General features: G+C 38.3%; 2 protein-coding genes across 3 annotated transcripts in view; one reads left to right on the top strand and one right to left on the bottom strand.

Moving 5' to 3' along the window:
• Nucleotides 1-47: 47 nt before the first annotated feature.
• myl12.2 (myosin, light chain 12, genome duplicate 2) lies at nt 48-3,333 on the bottom strand. The gene is made up of 4 exons (XM_041803664.1): nt 3,219-3,333; nt 1,585-1,793; nt 1,225-1,386; nt 48-506 (listed from the first exon to the last, which is right to left on the bottom strand). Exons 2-4 carry the CDS (start codon nt 1,766-1,768, stop codon nt 334-336), a joined length of 519 nt encoding a protein of 172 aa, XP_041659598.1. The 5' UTR covers nt 1,769-1,793; nt 3,219-3,333; the 3' UTR covers nt 48-333.
• Nucleotides 3,334-4,222: 889 nt separating this feature from the next.
• Nucleotides 4,223-20,986, top strand: part of myom1a (myomesin 1a (skelemin)) — a 29,677-nt gene continuing 12,913 nt past the window's right edge. Inside the window, exons 1-17 of one of the 2 annotated variants that reach the window (XM_041802317.1) lie at nt 4,223-4,364; nt 6,479-6,717; nt 13,910-14,050; nt 14,147-14,333; nt 14,447-14,604; nt 14,804-14,896; nt 15,036-15,124; nt 15,413-15,457; nt 16,647-16,808; nt 16,906-17,067; nt 17,529-17,670; nt 18,034-18,233; nt 18,321-18,377; nt 18,544-18,668; nt 19,611-19,794; nt 19,907-20,078; nt 20,806-20,927. In XM_041802317.1, coding sequence (XP_041658251.1) covers nt 6,530-6,717; nt 13,910-14,050; nt 14,147-14,333; nt 14,447-14,604; nt 14,804-14,896; nt 15,036-15,124; nt 15,413-15,457; nt 16,647-16,808; nt 16,906-17,067; nt 17,529-17,670; nt 18,034-18,233; nt 18,321-18,377; nt 18,544-18,668; nt 19,611-19,794; nt 19,907-20,078; nt 20,806-20,927 — 2,227 coding nt within the window. In that variant the 5' untranslated portion in view covers nt 4,223-4,364; nt 6,479-6,529. The remainder of the gene's footprint in view (nt 4,365-6,478; nt 6,718-13,909; nt 14,051-14,146; nt 14,334-14,446; nt 14,605-14,803; nt 14,897-15,035; nt 15,125-15,412; nt 15,458-16,646; nt 16,809-16,905; nt 17,068-17,528; nt 17,671-18,033; nt 18,234-18,320; nt 18,378-18,543; nt 18,669-19,610; nt 19,795-19,906; nt 20,079-20,805; nt 20,928-20,986) is intronic. The other variant, XM_041802318.1, reaches the window with a different exon arrangement.

The following is a 20,986-nucleotide window of genomic DNA, read 5'->3' as shown; positions in this document are numbered from 1 at the left end:
TTAATTTGCAAACTTTTGCATACAAGTAGTCAGCAAAACCAAACCAATCATGATAACAGATTCCTTGCTTCAGTTTATTTCCAGCTTTGTCCATGACAGCTTATACAGACCCTTTTAATGTTTTCACTGATGTGCAAATGAGCTTTGACAGTAGGTTTGAGAAGTTGGTGGGAGGGGGTCCACCAAGCAGCTTAAATATATGACCTTCAGTGAGCTATTCCACAGTGAAGCTTATAATTAGCCACATATACAGGATATAGCTGTTCTAAGGAGAGACCCATTTAAGACACACACACTTTACAGAAGAAACCTTGCCTAGAGCTGCTACTGTCACTAATCATCTTTGTCCTTAGCGCCATGCTTTAGTATGCGTGTGAATGCTACGTAGTTGAAGTTGCCTTTCTTGTCAATGGGTGCCTCCCTGAAGAGCTCATCCACTTCTTCATCAGTGAATCTGTCGCCCATCGTAGTAAGTAGTTCCCGCAGATACTCTTCCTGGATCATGCCTGAGAGATAAAACAATTCCAATAGGACCAGATTACACAACCTACAACATCAGGCATACAACATAGGTTTTAATGCAATGTGGCTATTGTAGAATATATTACCAACTCTCTAAAGATTAAGCTGTCTTTGTGTTCATCGCAAAAACTGTAGTAAAAATGTCCTACTTTTTCATCTTGAATTGTCTTGAGATGGGAACTGATTTTGACATTTTTAGGTAGGTTATATTAAATTTCAAGGGCATGCATACTGAACTTTGATACTCCAACAACCCCACTCACCCATATATCCATCTATGAAATATTAGGGTTACAAACAAAAGCAGATATATTGTTTTGTTAATTTTCTTAGCCTTTTGAGTGCAGATAGCCTTGTGGTTAATCCGCCATTAGCTCAGCACTAAGCAAGATTTAACAGTGTTTCACTGGCAAAGAAAAACTTCCCTCTACCAGACAGAAACTATGAGCAGAACCAGACCTGTGCTAAACAGCCATCTGCTGAAGCTGTGTTTGGGTTAAAAAGGGATAGAGGTAAGAGCAGGGAAAAGAGGGAAATGCAAAAAAAAAAGACAAGTGAGGTGCAAGTCTGACCTATTTCTCCTTGCCCATGCCATTCCCCACTTTCTCTCCTATATTTCCTACCCTTAGCTTTTCTATCTAAATAAGGGCTTAAAGCCCCTTGATACCGGTCCTGTAAGCACTGTATTTATATTTAACTCACCTGTGCCCTCCTCATCAAAGCAGGCAAATGCGTTACGAATCACGTCCTCAGGATCTGTGCCATTAAGCTTCTCCCCAAACATGGTCAGAAACATGGTGAAGTTTATAGGTCCTGGCGCTTCATTCATCATCGCTTCCAAGTACTCATCTGTGGGATTCTTACCTGGCAAATGGTCAGTCAAAAGAAATTGTGAGGTATGTTTCAACTACAAACACATCCTGAGAAGATATATGCTTATGTAAACGGTAATATCATGCTTTTTTTCCCTCTTGATCTCAAAACTTTAAAAATTACAGCTTATAAAAACAAATATCAAATTCCACAGTTGTTAAGGATATTAGAACATTTCAAGTCTTGTACCTAATGAGGCCAACATATCATGAAGGTCTTCTTTGTCAATGAAGCCGTCCCTGTTTTGGTCGATCATGTTGAAAGCCTCCTTAAACTCCTGGATCTGAGACTGATCAAACATGGCAAACACATTGGAGGTGGCACGCTGAGGACGCTTCTTGGTGTTCTTTCCCTTGGCCCTTTTGCTCGACATGCTGGCGGTTGGTAGGTCCCCCCTCCTGTAATACAGATGATATCATGGTTGTCAATGACAGGCAAAAAACAGGATCTAGAACATCAATAAAATATTGTTAAATCTTGTCAAACTTATCTTGATAACAAAGTTTGCAACTACTAAACTAGGTGTAAATATTATTTTCTGGGCCTAGTGTTTGTATATACTCTAGGACATTTATGTCCATAACCAGTTATTTTGAACATGGTTTCATTAATCAAAGCTATGAAAAGGACATAGTAATTCTGTGCTAGACACTCTGATTTAAAAAAAAATGATTTGCTTTAGCGCTGAAAGTAAGGCAATGAGAACAGCAGAGGTGGAAATAACTAATTACTCTAACTCAAATTACTGTAATTAAGTAACTTTTTGTGAACTTGTACTATGTAGAATAGTTTGTGAAATCAGTCACTTTAACTTCAGTATATTTTGGGGAATATATTGTACCTGACTACAATTTAAAAACCACCTATTACAGAGTAAAATATAAAAGCTACAAATCAAAATGAGGAGGTTCAAGCTTTCTGTCAATGACATTAAATTGGCCAGTCGTTTAGTATTTACTACATGGCCATCAGTAGCACACAGTAAGAATGATTACATGTAACATCCCAAAACAGCAGTCTCATTTCCCTTTTATTAAAAAGGTCTGACTTTACCTGAACAACCTGGCTGGTGAGCTGTATTCTCATGTTGTTATTATTAATAAGGAAGGGACAGATTTTACTGCAAAACTCTTTACGGCCTACATAATACTCAGGATTTTATTTAAAACCTTTAGTGAAATACCTTTAACTTCTAACTTGAGTAGATTTACTGGCCAGTAATGTTACTTCTGCTGATGTCAATTTTAACCATAGTAGGACTATTTTCTGCTTGAGTAGTAGAATAGAGCACAAACACGCATATCAGTATACTTTGGTTGATTCGGCTTCTGTTCTTGACAAATTTATAGGAAATTGCAGCCTTTCATGTATTTATTTGATTGATATATGATGACAGCATGACATTTTTCACTGTAAGAAAAGTCCAATGAAATGAATTGACGGTAAATATCCAGGTCACTGTCGTCAGGTTTGCAAAACAAATGTTGTTAGCTTTAGCCAGCTACACCATAAAAGTGAGGTCATTAACTAAGGGAAAACTTACATTTCTATGAAATACTAACTGAAGAGACCGGGTCATACTATAATTTTGGGTCGTGACAGCCCCTTATTGACTATAGACCCCAAAATAAAAGATAACTAAGCGCTGGTCTGGCATTTCATTTGAGAGCGAGCATTACAAAGCTAGCTAGCCCTGTGTTGACCTTAATAATTGACTACCCAAGCTAGCTTAAAGTGAGTATACCGAGATCAGTTCAAAGGTAATCTAGGATTGCACAAGATTTGGAGGCTATATATTCCGGGGGGAAAAATAAATCACATACCTTGAAGAAAACAAGCGTCACTGCCACAAGGCTGTCCACGCAGCTAGAAGAGGAGCATCCACGGCCTGATGAAGAAGAGAGGAACCATCAATGTTTTATTTCCTCTCTTCGAAACTGACCAATCAGAGCAGAGCTGGAAGAAGCCAACGGCCTGGAATATTCCATGTCGTTTTAATGTGTAACGGTTTATTTATTTTACGTCGGTCTAAACGGGCAATTAAAATACTGACTGAGTTCAAAACAACATATTGAGGGTTTTAACACACAAAAATTAAATTTAAAGCATAATTTTTGTTGATATGCCATGTTTGTAGCGGCAACACATGGTGTAGTTGATATACTCCACCACTAGATGACAGCAATAGCTTAAAAACGCGTCAACTGCCACGGTTTTTGTATGAATTATTTTTGGGGGGTTTCGTTCGTGTTCAATTTTGTTTAACCAATTATTACATAATTTTCCACAGATGAGAGACTGCTCATACGCCGTGGCAAAATATAAGTTGGGTAGCTTATCTGTATGGCATTCTAAAGGTTATGTTTGTACATTTTGGTGAAGCTGTCTTTTGAGTGAGCTTTAGAGGTGGTCGAAATTCGGCAGCAATTTCGTACAAGTTCTGGGCCTGGATGTAAACTGTTGTAGCTTGTTAATAGAGAAGCTTTGAGAGAACTCTATCTTTGGCAGCAATGCGCCGTTGATGCGTCTAAGCCTAACTTGCCTCAACCAAAGAAGAAGAACTCTATCCAGTTTAACAGATAACAGTCACCAAATAGGCCTAAAGCAGCTCTTCTGCGATGTACTGATAATTTGATAGATCCACGATTGCACACAAGAAGTTGCCCCCAAATCCCCCTTTCAGTGGATCCTCACAGTAGGCAGTCGGGCCTAACAGAGGCTCCTCTGCTTGGCCCTTCTCATGGGTCTCATGGTCTAAATTTAAATCCGTCCCAGCCTTAAAAGGTCCTGACGGTGTCTTGTGCATTCTGCCGAGTGGCAGCATTATTTTTGTTCTGTGGACTGCCGTGCTGTCCGCTGCCCCTCACCCTGCTGCTTTGCCTGGATCTGGACTTGCTTTAGCTACTTTTGGAATAGATCACCCTTTCTCTCATTTTCATCCAGTGTGGATTTGGGAATTCATAACTGTGGTGAGTGACATATAAACGTACATTTTATTTTTGATTCTTTATCAAACATTGATGATTTGTTATTGTACAACGTGCCCGATTGTCATCGTCTGGAACCTATTTTGAACACGTTTGATTTGTTTTAACATATTTAATATGTAGTCCTGCGCTTTACACTAACAAGGTGTGTCCTTGTAGGTTGGTTTGCATGTGCTACTGAAGTCATCCTAAAAGAAGGCCTGATCAATTCATTTGACTTTAACCTACACATAACATGAAATTACGACTCAGATCTTTTTATGAGCTCTGTGCCTTCATGGCTGTCAGTACATTTTGACAGTTCATTAAAAAGACAGAGACTCCGCCTGTCTGCTGTTTTCTCAAGGACTTGACCATCAGAAAACACATTTCCTAGTCTGTTGTCATGAGCTGAAATAGTTCAAATTACCTTAGGGCTCTGTGATTACTTAAAGGATCTAAGCTTGGTGTGAACTGCTCAAAATGTAAAGCTGCAACCTGAAGAAATTGGTGGAGTGGTAAATCAAAAAATGTTGCTCATCATAAGCATAAATAGTTGTTCAAGTCATGTAATACAGCAACAATGCTAAATTCCTCTCTTTTCAGCTTCTCAAATGTGAGTATTTGTTTTATATGAAACCAAACATTTGTCTTTAAATGAACAAATCAAGTGTAAGCAAATGTGAAGACTGGCTTTATGGGATTTCAGTGGGAATTATTTACTGTGCACCAATTTATTAGTTGATGAATTGACAAATTAATTGACAATAGCCATAGTTGTTTGTTCAGGTGCCAGTACTTACAGAGTGTAATATTTATTACTTTTACATGCATGAACAATGCATAGTCCCAAAGTATGAAGTATTTACCTAAGACAACCCCCACGTTGCTCATTGTTTTAGATCACAACATATTTTGTTTTTCATTGTTATGTGTCCACCTGTGAAGATTATTGGTGGGGCTTGGAGATATGGAGAGAAAAATCATATCTAAGTCTATTTGGTAATATTATTATTGTAATATAACCTGTGTAATGCTACAGCAAACGTTGTAGATACTCACTATTGGGCGATTTTTAGTTTTTAGTCGTTTATTGCAGACAAACTCTTATGATCTATCTAAATTTGACCAAAACTCAGACATTTCTGAATATTAAGGTTATGTAAATTTGACATACTTTTGAATATGTCAGAATGATAAATTATCTAATGAGCGTGGTTAAAACAGCACAGAAACTTCATGATCTTAGGCTATAGTTTTAACTAAAAGAGAGTGACTGAATTGCAAGTATAAATTGGAAACAGTTGGAAAAGTGGGTGACATAAGGTTACCATTGTCTTGTTTGAAAATCTATCAACATATCTTGAAGATTCAATATATCCCCCAGCCCTGGGCAACTGCCTTAAAAACATTTATAAATTAGGGCTACAAGATGTTGGATTTTTGCTGATATCTGATGTGCTGATATTTACAAATTCAATTTTGCTAATACCAATATTGATATGATATGTAAATGTAGTTCAGAGCTAAAACTTAAGTCTTTAAAACACTTTAGGGTTTAAAGAAACAAACTTCAGTCATAAGAACAAACTTAAAATTTAAGGAATGAGGATGAACAAAGAAAAAGACTTAAGCTGGCATAGGCCTGTTGGTCCTGCCTAAAACTTTACAAAGTAATCGTTTTATACAGCCAATATTTATAGTCGATACAGTCTGATAATTACAGCTGATATTATGGGTTGTAAATATAGGCAGCAATTTTCATAGCTGCCGACTGTAATAATGAACTTTTTAAGGCAATATCTGCTGAATTTCATTCAACCCAAATACTCTATGAGACACCAAACCAAAGTGTAGCGTGTAAACAAAAAGATGCTGCCACAGTTTACTGTTACCCACTGCTTCTTTATTTAACAATAGTAATAGATTTAACTGGTGCTAACATTTAACTGCCAACACAAATCAAAAGCAAAGGCACCATCTTAACAGCTTTAACAGCTTTAACATTACCTAGTTGCTGAAACCTCCATCCCTAATGGCTAATCACCATCTCCTGCCTTAAACTAACCCCATAAAGGGCATCAAACTGTTATAATAACAATGGGATTGATTTACAGAGCTGGTTAAAAAAGGGAAGTCTGAAATAAGTTGGCGGGGTGGCCTTCAGGATGTCAGAATCAATACAAGTGATGCGGAAGCAGGAGAAGCAGCAGCTGCAGCAGTATCAGCAGCAGCGTCTCTATCAACGACAGGAGATGCAGCAGCAGCAGCATCACTTTGAGAGCAGCTGTTTCCTGAGCTCCAAGTCGTCCATTAGCCAGCAGTCATTCTCCGCTTACAAGTCTTCCAGCCGTCGGTAAGAATGTGGGAGTTATGCATCACCTAGGGGTGTTTTAAATTTGCTGGCAGTATCATAAAACTGAATTTATTTCAATGTTACCTGTCACCTCTGTAGCTTTTAAAGTGATGAATGCATTCAGGCAGATCCTTTCAAATATTCAGCACAAAGCTCTGGGCCTTATGTGAAGTGTGTTCTGCAGCAGGAGTCACTGTGTTTTGATAACACAGATGCTGCCTTCATCTGCAGAGACATGCTTATCTGCTAACAATATAAGGGGTTTTGTGTTTTAATGAGAGCACTTTTTATAATCCCTGAGACTGTTGTATAACAGCCTGTCGAGCAGTTGTTGGGGTCAAGTTCAAGTCAAGTCCTTCGTCTTTAAATTCACATTGCATTTGAAAAGTCTCTTAGGTTTCTGAAAACTCCAAGGCTTGCTTTAGTTTCTCACAGTTATTTCTAAGTGTTCCAGGGCTACACTGGGTCAAAACTTAAGCCCTGAGTTTGATTTTTTTCTGTTAAATATTTCAGCAGTTGAGGTTATTTTTGGTAATCCAGTTTCATGCACTTCATGTCAAATCTCACATCAGCAAGGCAGCAAGGGCATAAGGAGGCATCAAAGGGAGAGCTTTCTAGGGCCCAGCCAAATGGGGGTCTCATGGAAGTCATCATGGAAAATCATGCTCTATAGTAAAGTTAAGATGTGATAACCTTTAACTCGAATTATAACCATTCTTAACAAAGCAACAAAATTTTTTTTTACATATTTATTTCTGCTGTAGTACAGTATAGCCTTTCTTCAAAATGAAACCTCCTTTTCATAACACTGAATTACATTTTTTTGGTAATGCAAGTGATGTGGATGGGCACATTGAGTCAAACAATTTGTTATATGTTGCAAGTTATGCCACACTTTAGCTAGGTGTGATGTGCACAAACATCAGGATGCCACAGAATAAAGAAGAGGTAACTGAAATAACTTTAAGGGAAAACTAATTTATTAATTGCAAAAAAGAGGCAAAAAGCTGAAAATTGACAAAAAAAAACCTGCTTAAAAGTGACAAAAATCAGATAACAGCAGCAAAAAAAGGGCAGACACATGCATTGATAACATTAATAGATCCCAGCCAGGGAGGTCCTGTTCTCAAGGTTTTCAGGGGCCCAGCCAATTGTGCAGTAATGTCAAAGTTGAGTAAAAAGTCCCCATTTATGAAATATGTGACTAATCCAAGTCCAGATATCTAATTCCAATTTGTCTATTACAAGTTACAAGTTTTCTTTTGGGAAGTAGGGCCTTTCTATACTACTGTGCCATTGTATTTCACATAAGGAACACGTGGTCATAGACTTTCATTTGCACCTTTTTTAAAATAAATTCGATTGAGTCTTCATAGATTTTTAAAGCTCACATAATGTCTAAACTCTAAAAGTCTTATTGATTACACCAGAGACTGTATGTGATTGGACATGATGGTTCATGAGATTGATCTAAAGACAGTTAGCTGTAAATTGATCTAAAACATAGATCTGCAACAATGTAAAGTAGAAATGTATTGTTTGTGTCCTTTTCTAAGGTAAATTGTTTTTTTCCCAGCTTTCTAATGTGAAGAATTGCCTTTTTTGTTTGGTATTATTTTATATTGTTTAATATTTTTGGCGTTTGAACAGTTGCTTGGACAACATTTGCAACTTAAAGATGTGAATTGGTAGTTGCATTCTGATTTTTTTCCCTTTGTGGTTGGAATACTCTGATATCAATACCAGTATCGCTGCTGATAGAAAGCCTAAGTACTCATAAAACATTGCAGATGCTTGACTCAGTATCGTCTTATAGCTTGATGTTTTCCTCTCATTGTTTGAGTAGATAAGCAAAGATGAAGCCATGTCTGCAGTTTGGTGATATTTTAACATAAATGATGATGACGGCTAAAGTAGAGCAGACTGAAAACTATGTACGTCAATTGTCAAGATGAGGGGTGAAGAACATAAGATGAAACTAGAAAAAAAAAACATTCAAAATAGTTTTTAGAACCTTAAGGTAATCATATTTGTAGTTAGTTGGGATTGGTGAATACCCAAATACAAGTGTTTATATTTGTCCTTTGTCTGAAATAAGTGGTGTCAGTGCATCTCTACTTTTGGATGTTTTACAGATCTGCTAGTTAAAGAATAACAGCCTGCATGTAATTTGATATGGAAAGAATTGCTTTCTAGCTATAAAAATGATCAAATGTCTGTTTAACCAATGACATGTCAGTGCTAAATGTTGAGGTTTTAGGTGTATAATTTCTCCTACGTACATTTGTCATGTTCTGATCACAGTTCCTACAAGGCTGGTCAGAAATTCTCAACACTCCTATTTGTGAAACTATGCCAGAATTAAATGAGACTAGGTACTTTGAGTCTAGTGTATACAGCATGTTGTGTTCAAAGGGTGCCGTGTATTGAAACAAGGCTTCAGTCTAGATTTTTAAGTACCATGGAGTGACAGATTCCTGTCAACATGCAGTGTGGTCAGGGTTTCTTTGTCCTTCAGGCTGCAGAGCTCAGTGCTCATCTTGGAAGTGTGATAGCTTCCTAAACGGAGTCAGGGGAGGAATGTCAGCTGTAGTGAAGGGCTGCCAGATATATTCATGGACAGCTGGGCTATTTCTGTAGCCAGGACATGAGACGTTACCTTTAGGCAGACTGTAAAGCCACTGTATGGAAGTCATTAAACTGTAAGTGGTTGTACAGTGGCTTTGACAGACTTTTAATACTTAAAAGCTCTTGTTCCAGTTTACCTGTCAGTTTGATTTATGACTTTTTAAAGATTTGAATCTAATCCTTCACTTTGGTTCTGTTTAAAAGTGTCTGACTGGTGTTTTATTGTTTAAATCTTTTGGCTGATACATATAGAAGCTTCTCAGACTGAAATGCTTTAATCTACAGGGAAACTTTTTTTATTCACTGAGCCAAAGACTTCTTTTAAAAAACACCTGGTGAGTCAGCAGTAGAAGAAACCGTCCCAGCTATGCAGAACTCTTTTGAGACTTTTTCCATCTGTCTGTCTCTGCGGTGTGATCAGCCCCTTCCATCGACTTGATCCCAACCTGCCAGTATAGGATTCGGTTTATCAAAGCCATGTCGTGCTGTTTTTTCTCGAGGCTGAATAGATAGATAAGGGCAGACATGGCAGAGATTATGAGAGAATGCTTTAAAATGAACCTTTCACCCCAGTGCATATCCACCACTTCCTGCTCCATTTATAAACCCAGCTGACAATATGATGGCCTGACGGGGCTGATGTGCAATGAGTCAAGGTGTAACATGGGTCAGGGTCGTAGACAGTGCATGTAAATAAATTCGTATATTTCTGAGAAGCTGGACTAAAGCTATTTTGTACAGCCTTTTAATGAGAGAAGCTCAGTTAAAGTTTTATAAGTGCTGAGAGGCAGTATGAATCATGTTGAATAATTAGCCAGTATTTTTGAATCGCAGTGCTCTCCAGTTCTTCTTTTACTGTCATTTCATCATAATAATGCTGCAGTACATACGTACTCTAAAACTGCATTTAAATGATATGAAAAGTTCTATACATACTTTTAGTTCAATAAACTCGAAAGTGCGTAATCCTGCCTGTAGTCATATGTATCCTTAAGTTTTTCCTTTGTTGCATTAAAAACAAAATAGTTGAATAGTTATGAAAGGTTATGTAATAGCAGTATTCAGTTTCAGTTTGCAGCACAGGTTTTATCTGCCAACACTGCTGCAGCTCAAGTAATAGAAACTGTTACCATTAGTGCTGGAAGTTGTATTCAATTAGTGCACAATACGGTGACCTTGTTTTGGTCAGTTTTACAAATTCCTTAAAACAACCAGGACAAAAACATATTTATGCATTAACACTTCCCCATTCTGACTCTGAATATTACACTTAGGTCTTTGAAAATGTGTCTCAAATGTGTAGTTTTATTAAATGAAAGGTTTAATTAAACCTGAAATAGTAGAGCACTGTAGTTTGCAGCAGCTATAACTTATACTGGAATAAATAGGGTTTTTTTTTTTTTTTGTCTCTTTTTAGATTTTATAAACCATGGATGTAGTGGCAGTGACATCCCCCATTTGCTTATGAAGAGGCATTATGAAGGCCACCATGGTTGCCATATTTGAAAGACTATCCTACACTAAAGGTCCACTGAAAAGTCCAAAATTGACTCCCTAATTCCTAACTCCTCTATCCACTTTTCCTTAGCCTTGATGAAAATTTCACAGAGTCAATGAAAGCTTTGAATAAGAGAGGAGGAAAAGGGAACCATAAGGGAATCCGACTACTTGCACACAAGGCAAATGTTACGGTTTACACTCCAGTTGACCATTAATGGACTGCAAAATGTGCATCCATCACTCGGTGCATTCTCTTTCTGTTTCTTAAAGTCTAGGATCCTTTTCCTGTAGGCTTGGGTATCATTTGTTTTTTTTTTTTCTGATACCGATGCTAAATCAGTACTTTTAATATTATGCCGGTGCCTAAAAGGTGCCTGAATCGATACTTTTGAGAGGAAAAAAGTGTATTCCAAGTCATCAGGAGAAGAAAAGCTGCCTGGGTGTGGTAAACTATGCAGAAATACCTTTATAAGATGCCAGTCGAACATGGGATAAGAAAAGGAAACCAGTGCAACTTAACACATCAATCACACACATTCAATAACATTTTTCTTGCCTTTCATTTGGGGCGGCAAAATGAAGCATCAATATCTTTGTTGTAATTTGGATGTGTTGGTAATGGTACCTAACCTTACAAATCAGATGGATCCGCCCATTTCTGTGTTTCTCACTGGTGAATCCATCTTGCAAATCTCACGTCTGAACCGTTTGGGCCCGGTTAGAAAGTGACAGGACCAATCAGCGTCGAGGGGCAGTACTTTCGGGCGCGGCAGAGTCGTGATGTAAGCAAGCAGCAACAAGAGGCCAGTGCAGTTATAGCGGAAGACATTAACGTGGATGCTGCTAAAGCGCCATTTTTATCAGAACTTGATGACATTTCTTTGTTAAAACAAGAGCAAAGAACAGCAGTGAGGTGTTTTCTTTTCAAAAACGACAAAAGTCATGTACTGACATGTCTACAGTCGCCATGGTTCACATTATGCAGTTCTGTATGGAGTTTACTCCTTGGCAGGGGAGCAGCTTGGTAGCGGCTACGTCACGTCCTTGTGTTGCTTTGATTGGCCCGTTAAGATGTGACAGACAGAAGGTTCATCCAATAACCATCCAAGTTTTTTTTCAAAGGCTATACCCTTTCCCAAACGTTGGCCATGAGTGGTTTCCCAGATGGATGTGTTTCACACATCCATCTGGCGTTCCAGGTTAAGTGGTACCATGTTGGTGCCAGATTTCGATACTCATCCCTATTCCTCTGTAGGAAGGATCCTTCTGAGTCGGGTTCTATGGAGGCAAGGCTAAAGTCCTCCCTAGCAACTGTTTAACCCACACTTGGAACAGGCTAGTGAGTATGCGTGATTACGTCATTGGAATGGTTGCACTCATACATCGAGCGACAGTACTGACCACAGCATTGTACAACTTTTACCAAGCACCATATATGCTATTATATCATCATATTATATTATGTAGAATATATAATAATATAAATATATTCAGCATATAATATAATATAATCATATTATATAGTCATATTCTATGGCACTGCTTTTACCTGTCCAGCTTTACTTTGATGCCATACGCTTATATGGAGAAAACAGGAACAATACATTGTAAAGTGTATTCAGCGGTCAAGGCCCCAGCCTTCTCCTAAATTGTTGCTGTTTTCCTTATTTTGTTTTTTAAGAGAAGGATTGCGGGTAATTCCTGCAAGAAGATGGTGCACATGTGCAAGATTGAAAATTATCTATTCAAAGGGCTCAGTCCTTTAAAGAATTTTGGGAATCTTGACTCTAGAACAGTCCTCCAATGGCAGTCAGTGATGTAGTTTTCTTCAAAAACTGCAGTTCCAGGGTCTGTCCTTGGCTTTGAGAAACAGCATCTGTGTTTATAAGTTTAGAATAGCAGTGATTAAACTTTTACCAGATTAATCATTCATATCTCAAAATAGCAACAAAAACACAGGTTGAATGACTGACTTCACTGGTTGATTAATTGGATGTTTGGATAAAATAAGAAATATTAGTCATCATATGTGAAATTACAGAGTTGTCATATGTAGAATATTCTTCTGCTCATCTCCCCTTCCTTCCATTTGTCTACAAAGATCATACGCTTGTTTGAACAAAAATTTTTGTGTAATTCTGGGAAGGTGACATTACAGTCACATTGAGTGTTTGTGTTAATGCACAGTTGACAGGCAGACAACAGGTGCATCGTCAATGCAAAGAATTGTGGGTCATCTTTTTTTCCTCATTTGTTAAAGGATCATCCATTGTGTCTCAATTCTAAAAGAGTTAATAAGGGAGGAAATAAAGCTCCTTCCTTATTTTTTAGGGATTTAAACAGCTTTTACTATGGCTAACACTCAAATAATTCCAAGTAGGAACCTTCCTAGCCAAAAAGGGTTATCTAAACAGACCCTGGCTTTAGGTCATGTTTGCATCAGGCAAAGGCATGAGGGTAATGTGGGCCTTTTGCCTTTTGGCAAACAGTTACCTGTCCACCTGTTAGCCAACTCAGCCAAATTCCCACTTATGCCAATTCATGCTTAGCCTTAATATAATCAAAACAGATGAGTTCAAAAATATGATCCCATGTACAGCTGGTATTAATAAAGACATGTGCTACTCAGATCAAAACTGTTTATTGAACGGCGGTACGTATTTTTATATCTGCTAGAAAAAATATGGCTATTGATATGGGTATTAATGGGGCTTGCAAGGCTTATGCAGCCAGCCTCAAGTGGACAGTTAAGGAACTGCAGTTCTTGCACTTCTGATGGCTTCATTTTTTTACATCATAGGATACTACTTAGATTTAAAATGCAAATTTGTTAGTATTTTTAGCAGTAGATAGGTGATCATGTGATAGACTTAATTTAAACAACACTGGCCACATATTTAAGATCAAATATGAAGCTTTATGATTTTTTTAACCTTCATGCGATAGCTTTAATCCTCTAAGGATAATAGTACTTTTTACTTTAAAAAACTATATCAAGGTAGGTTTTGTGGGAGAACAACTTTTACTTGTGGTTTAAGTGTTGTGTCTGTTGTTTCTCTTTAAGCCTGAAGACCTCTGTGAAGACAGAGAAAGGGCGGGAGGTGGTTAAACTGAGCCCGCTACCCAAGAGAGCCAAACGCACCTACCTGGCAATGGACAAGGACAAAGAAATTATTGGCTATGTAATCCCTGTATTCAGAGCCAAGTGAGTGAGGAAACTGTGGAACACCCAATGAGACAATTTCCTGTTTCGTTTTTTGTCCAAACGTCTTTCATATGTTGTTGGTTTGTTGTGTAACAGCCATGAAGATGTGCGTGGTCTGATGGAGGCCCGGGAGGATGATACCACAGAGGAGGGGATTAACTATGTCGCCATGAGGAACCTGTTCGTCAGGGAGGCAAGGGAGGCCATGCAGGTTAGAGTGGAGAAGAAAACCAGAACAGTGCATATCAGGGAATCAGCCGAACGCGTGGGGATGAGCAAGACGGTAAATCCTTTCATACTTTTGAGAACTCTGGCCCATTTTCAAGTCATTAAATTTCTCACATGAAGCCACACAAACCCGTTACATGACAATTTGGCTTAACTCTCTTCCTATAGCTGGATGAGTGGTCTGAGTTCCGTAAGAAGATGAACCCAGACAGCCTGACACACCGTCCAGAGTTTATCGTCAAGCCCCGTGGACAGACCATCTGGGAGGGCAACACTGTGAAACTGCACTGCACTGTGGCTGGATGGCCTAAACCCAGGATCGCCTGGTAAGATCCCCACCTTCTGTGAGCCACAAGAAAAAGAAACTGATGAGAGCAATTAGTAATGTATTTGAGTCACAGAGAAGTTTCCATCCAAAGTTCCCGTCATACACAAAAGTATTTTCCACAGTTACCTCTATGCAATTACGGACTCTGGAGATTGCGGTAAAAATAAACCAGATGTCTTTTCTTTGCTGTCTTCAAGGTACAAAAACAATGTGCTCATTGATGCCAAGGCCCACTCTGAAAAGTATACAGTTGAGAGCAATTACAACATGCACTCCCTGGAGATCAAGAAGTAGGTAATCATTCAGCTGCCTGACATCAGTTAGAATTCATGTTATATACCCAGAAACGCACCTGACTGAATGTTCCATGCTAAAATATTACATCAGATACAGTTGTGGGTGACTAAATATGCATTTTTTTTCTTTTAGTTGTGATTTCTTGGACACTGCAAAGTATCACGTCTCTGCCCTCAATATAAAAGGGGAATCTTCTTCCACGGCTACTGTTGTTGTCAAAAGTAGGTGACAGTTTCTCCAAACAGCTTGTCAGCACCTGTTTCCTTCAATTAAAGGGCAAAGTTTAGGGTGGAGGTTTGAGGCAAGACCACTTCTGCTTCATGTGGCTCCCCTATTATTCCAGATTATCAGAATATAATTTTATAATGACATATTAAATTGCAGGAAAGTCATAGAGCTGAAACTAAAATGTTATTTTTCCACTGTTATCTTTTATTATTGTAAGATGTTTCACTCTTACGTCTCTTGATTCTTAATACAAGGAAGCTTAATTGTATATTTACCTGCAGGGTTCCAGGATGGCGAAGAAGCAGGTCCACTTGATCCTAAGCCACGTGAGTCTCAAAATAGTTTCCTACAGTTTTAAAAAATCCTTTGTATGAGATTTCGAACACTGATATAGTAGCAAAGAACTGCTTCCTGTTCGAAGACAGACGAAGAAGAACCAGAACTTCTCCCACTACAACATTCTGTTGAACAAAGGGATAGACCCAAAACACTCTGATAAAGTTTATTATTAACAATTTACTTATTTATTTATGTCAGCTATTTCCCAGAGATATTTTTAAAATTATTTTAGTTTTTTTTATGTCAAGATTTCATAATGAATGAAATAAAGAAGAATGTTTTTGTCAATAAGTCTGGAGGGTTAGGAAGATTCTTTGAAGATCAACCTTATTATTTGTGCTTTTATATAACGACTACCTGTAGTTGTGGAAGTTTTGTGCTTTAGTACTGAGTAGGGCAAGGCTACTGTTTTTAAAATTAATATCTGTCAAAAACAAAGTTGTTAAAAGAGCTCTGCATCAGCATCATATGACAGAAAAAGACAGCAAATGAATGTTTGTGTTTAAGTATAAAAAGTGTAAAATGATGCACTAAACACCCACTTTTGTGTGAGACGGGACACAGCCTGAAGCTAATAGCTTAAGTTGACAGTGTAAGTTCATAACTAGCTATATGGAAGCCAGTCTGTGTCTCTAACTTCAACTTAAGGCCTAATCAGGCAGCTTACTGAAAGACTGGGGGTGTTGAACTTGCTTTGTGGTATACGTCCAAGTAGAGGCTGATTAAGATGCTAAAGATGCAAGGAAAACATTGATGGTCCATGGTACTCTTGGATGGCTCTATAGTCCCTCTCAGCTCAGAGTGCTTTTTGCAACAACAGCATTTAGTGCTGCTGTCATCAACCCCAATGCAACAACTGCAGACAGCTTAAACCGTCTTTGAATTGTCTTCCCAACATAAAAAACTGATGGCAACTGATAAGAGGTACTAGTAAGTCATGTATTTAGCCAAAAACTAGACATTTTGACACTGAAGCTGGTGAAAACCAAAAGCTATGAAAATAATTTATTGTATTGTTTTGTATTCAATTTATTTTAAGAACTTTACAATGTTAAAAATTAAAATCTACCATACCCTAATAATGTAAATAATGTGTTTATAGTTTACTGCACCACTCTGTTGTGTCCCAAAGTAAAAGTCTAAAGTTTAAACAATTTTTAATCTACTTATTTATAGATGGTTTCTGCCCTGAACATGGTGTGACCTTTGAAACAACCATCATTGACAAATTTGAGGTGGCCTTTGGCAGTGAGGGTGAAACGCTGAGCCTGGGCTGCACTGTTATTGTTTATCCCACTGTAAAGAAATACCAGCCTGAAGTTGTGTGGTACCGAGATTGTAAGTAGAAAATTCATGTGTGATCATGCCTTATTTATAACTTATGTCTTTCCCCTTTGGATTAATCCAATGCATTTTTTCTATCTTATGCCCTCAGCTACTCCCTTGAAGCCCTCTAAATGGGTTCACACTCACTGGTCTGGCGAACGCGCCACACTCACGCTCATCCACCTGAACAAGGAAGATGAGGGCATGTACACCTTGCGCATCAACACCAAGTCTGGCTTTGACACCTACTCTGCCTATGTGTTTGTCAGAGGTATGGTGCCCTGTGGATATTTTAGCAGAAACTGTTGAATTCTTTGTTATAAGAATGGCTTCTAAAAACTTTCTTTGTAGATTTTACATTAAAAATTGAATTAGTCTGTAACACAAACCCTTTCCCTTGAGTCCTAACCGAATTGTATGGCTTAAAAGCAGTGCGGGGTAAACTAAGGCAGGTGGTAAAGATCATAACATGGACAGATGTGCTTGGGAACTGTAGTCGGCTGGATCTGATGCAACACCCTCTTTGAGGTGTTTGGTTTCAAAATGAACTCTACAGAGACATTTTTTATTTTCACCAAGATCTGAAATCCTCTTATGTTAGCATACAGCAGTGCTAACCGCATACTGTAAAGGTTTCAGTGGGTCAGAAAATGAAAACTGAGTATGTGAGACCATCCTGATTTAGAAACAGCGTTACTCACCAGTGCATGTGTGTGTCTCTTGCTATGCCAGACACTGAAGTTGAGGTGGAGGGGGTTCCTGTGGCTCCCCTGGATGTGCGCTGTCATGATGCCAACAAGGACTATGTGGTGGTAACCTGGAAGCAGCCAGCGGTGGAGGGCAGCAGCCCCATCCTGGGATACTACATCGATAGGTCAGTCAGATATGTTGCGCCTTTTTCATTTTTCCAATGTTAAAGCCAGAGAAATTATTTGTTTTCTGGTTATTAAACAATCTCACACAATGAGATTAGAATTAGACCAATGTTGTATTTTGGCAAGAAAAACTTATTTTTAGGCACATGGTGGTATTCCAAAATCTTCCTAGGTATTCTTCAAAACTCCGTGTTACCTTACATGTTGAATGTATGTAGTTATTATGGTGTTTAACAAAGTTATTGCACTTTCATGAATTGCAATTTCATTTCATATATGTTCATTTTCCATTCCAGTTTGTTAGTGTGAAGTCCTATCCTGATAATCTAGTGTTGATGTTATTTGGTTTGCTTTCTCACCAGGTGTGAGGTGGGCACTCATCACTGGGCTCAGTGTAACGACGTCCCAGTGAAATATGCCCGTTTCCCCGTCACAGGACTGGTGGAGGGCCGCTCTTACATCTTCAGGGTGCGGGCCCTGAACAAGGCAGGAGTCAGCCGTGCATCTCGTGTCTCTGAGGCCGTGGTTGCAATGGATCCCTCTGACAGAGCCCGCCTCAGAGGTGAGGGACACAACAACAGACTTGTGGACACACTGCAACAAATTTAACATTGTTGACTCTGTTATTCACTTCTTTAATCTTCAACAGCTGGCCCATCAGCCCCTTGGACTGGGATGATCAAGTTCACAGAGGAAGACCCCACTGGTATGACAGCTTTATACTTTCTGGCATGCTTTTGTAAAAGGTAAAAATAAAGCAGACATGACTCTGGTACTCAATTTAAGATCTTAAAGTTATTATTCACTTAATCTGAAATTCACGTGGATGAGTGGCTTCCTCTTAATAATGTAGTGTCATCTGCTCTCCTTAGTGGGTGTCATTCCTGGAGAACCCACTGATGTTGTGGTTACAGAGGCGACCAAGAGCTACGTGGTGCTGGCCTGGAAGCCTCCCATGCAGAGAGGTCATGAAGGAGTCATGTACTACATTGAGAAGGTTAGGAAAAGGAGACAACTATGTTATGTTGTATTTAAATGCAATAAATAATAGTTTGCTTACCAGAGAAAAAATGACTTGTTAAAGGAAAGAAAAGGTATGATAAGAATTTAATAATCACATTTTCGGACCTTTAATCTAAGATTTCTTGTCTTTGGCAAAAATGTGATTTATATTCTCTGATTTCAGCTTCTTAGAAATAATCATGTTTTTTCTTCAGTATTATCTAGTAGTATTTATATTTTGGGGCTGTGGTTCTTATTAACTAAAATAATAATGGGATCTGACTTTGACATGTCAAAAATGTATAAACAATTTGAGTCTTTTGAAAGCTATTCTGAGGGTATGTTATGAGTTATGAAAAATGCAGTCAGTTAAAAAAATGTTGAAATAATTATTTTTAGACATTTGCATTCTAAGGAATCACTCTTAGATTATTTGATGTACTGTGTATCTTTTCCCTTTTTTCCTTTTTGAAATTGTATGTTTGATTTTACCTCTTCTTTATGCAGCATTTTTGCTTCTCACTGGGTTTGCCTTTTAGTTCGATGTTTATATAGCTGTATAATTTCACCACAACTTGTGGTCTTGACCTAAAAAAGATGACTGAAATAAACATTAAGGGGCACTGGATAATTCTCAGGATAGGCAAAGAAACAATGCACAATTATAATCAAGGAAATTTTGTTCATTTTTCATATTTATCTCTTATCTTTGCTTTTCTTTTCTAGTAGCCTAGATCCCTGACCTCCAAAAAAGATTATTTCTTAAATAAATGTAATTGATCAAAAAACGTTAACACACAGTCATGAGAAGTTGCAATATGGTTATCACCTCTTCAAATAAATACTATATATCTCTTGTAGGTTGCTATTTTGTTGTACTTTGGCTGGATGGAAGCTTAAGAACCTTCTGACTTTTCTTTGTATCTGTTTAACACAGTGTATGTCAGGTACAGACACCTGGCAGAGAGTGAACACCAGCATGCCAGTCAAGTCTCCCCGCTTCGCCCTGTTTGACCTGGCTGAGGGTAATATGTACAACTTCCGTGTGCGCTGCTGCAACTCTGCAGGAGTGGGTGAGCCCTCTTTGCCCACAGGAGAGATCACTGTGGGAGATAAATTGGGTGAGCATGCATGACTTCATTTTGTATAGTTATTACAGTTTTCATAACTTTCCACCAAAATGTGACTGCATAGCCTCCTTAATAATCTAATTTCATATTTCATCTTCAAAAGACCTGCCCCCAGCTCCAGGCAACCCAGTGCCCACCAGGAACACGGCCACCTCAGTGGTGCTCTCCTGGGGGGCCTCCAAGGATGTCAGACTGGTTGGTTATTATATTGAATGTAGTGTGGTGGGCACTGATGTCTGGATGCCTTGCAACAATAAACCTGTCAAGGAGACCAGGTGGGTACAGCTAAAGGCAATCTGTGTTTATGAATTAAGAAATCATTCACTGCATACGATATGAATGGGTTATGTAAGCTAAATAGGTACAATCACGCAATTTAATTCTCAAAAGTCACATTTTATTGTATATATAACTTGTTAAGAAAATAAATGTCACACAGTTATTACATCTTTGATAGCCAATGATTATTCTTAAAGTAAAGCAGTCCTATACATTGTAGACAGGTGATTTCAACATTTTAATCTGGATAACCATTAAGGGAACACATTAGCCTCCCTGATGCTTCCTATTAAGACAATACTGAACTAGGGAACAGTAAACTGTTAAACACTGAATTTAAATAGCAATGCTTTGGTAATGCTTAATAGTGTATAGTTATTATCTTTCATTTCTGAAAGAGTGTATCATGCTGATGAGCAGCAGATGTGTATTGGTTAATAATGGATCAGTCTTTTCCTTTGCAAGTCACACTTAACTTATAAGGATCAGCTGGCAATACAAAGTATGTTAGCTAAACTAGCTACTTTAGCAATCAGCTGCAGGGAAAATAACGTAGCTAGTAATGTTACCTGAAATGTATTATCTGTTTTCCTGCAGCATTAGTCATTGAATTCAAAGAATTTTCATCTTCTGGTTGTGATTAAAAAACTACAAAAATCCTTATTCTGTTGTTAGAGTGTCATAATAATTCTAGACTCTACAACTTTATCTTAACTTTTTCAGATTTGTGTGCCATGGCCTTACCACTGGAGCAAACTATGTGTTTAAAGTCAAAGCAGTCAACGCTGCTGGATACAGCCAGAGTTCTGCTGTTTCTGATGCGGTGGTTGTGCAGGCGGCCATCTGTGAGTGTCCTCAAACGTCTCCATTATTTACTCTGCCTGTAGCATTCAAGCCATACTCT

This window comes from Cheilinus undulatus, linkage group 13, assembly GCF_018320785.1.
Source record: "Cheilinus undulatus linkage group 13, ASM1832078v1, whole genome shotgun sequence".
NCBI lineage: Eukaryota > Metazoa > Chordata > Actinopteri > Labriformes > Labridae > Cheilinus > Cheilinus undulatus.
The sequence above is the reverse complement of the archived record's forward strand: the minus strand, read 5'-3'. Positions and strand labels throughout refer to the sequence as shown.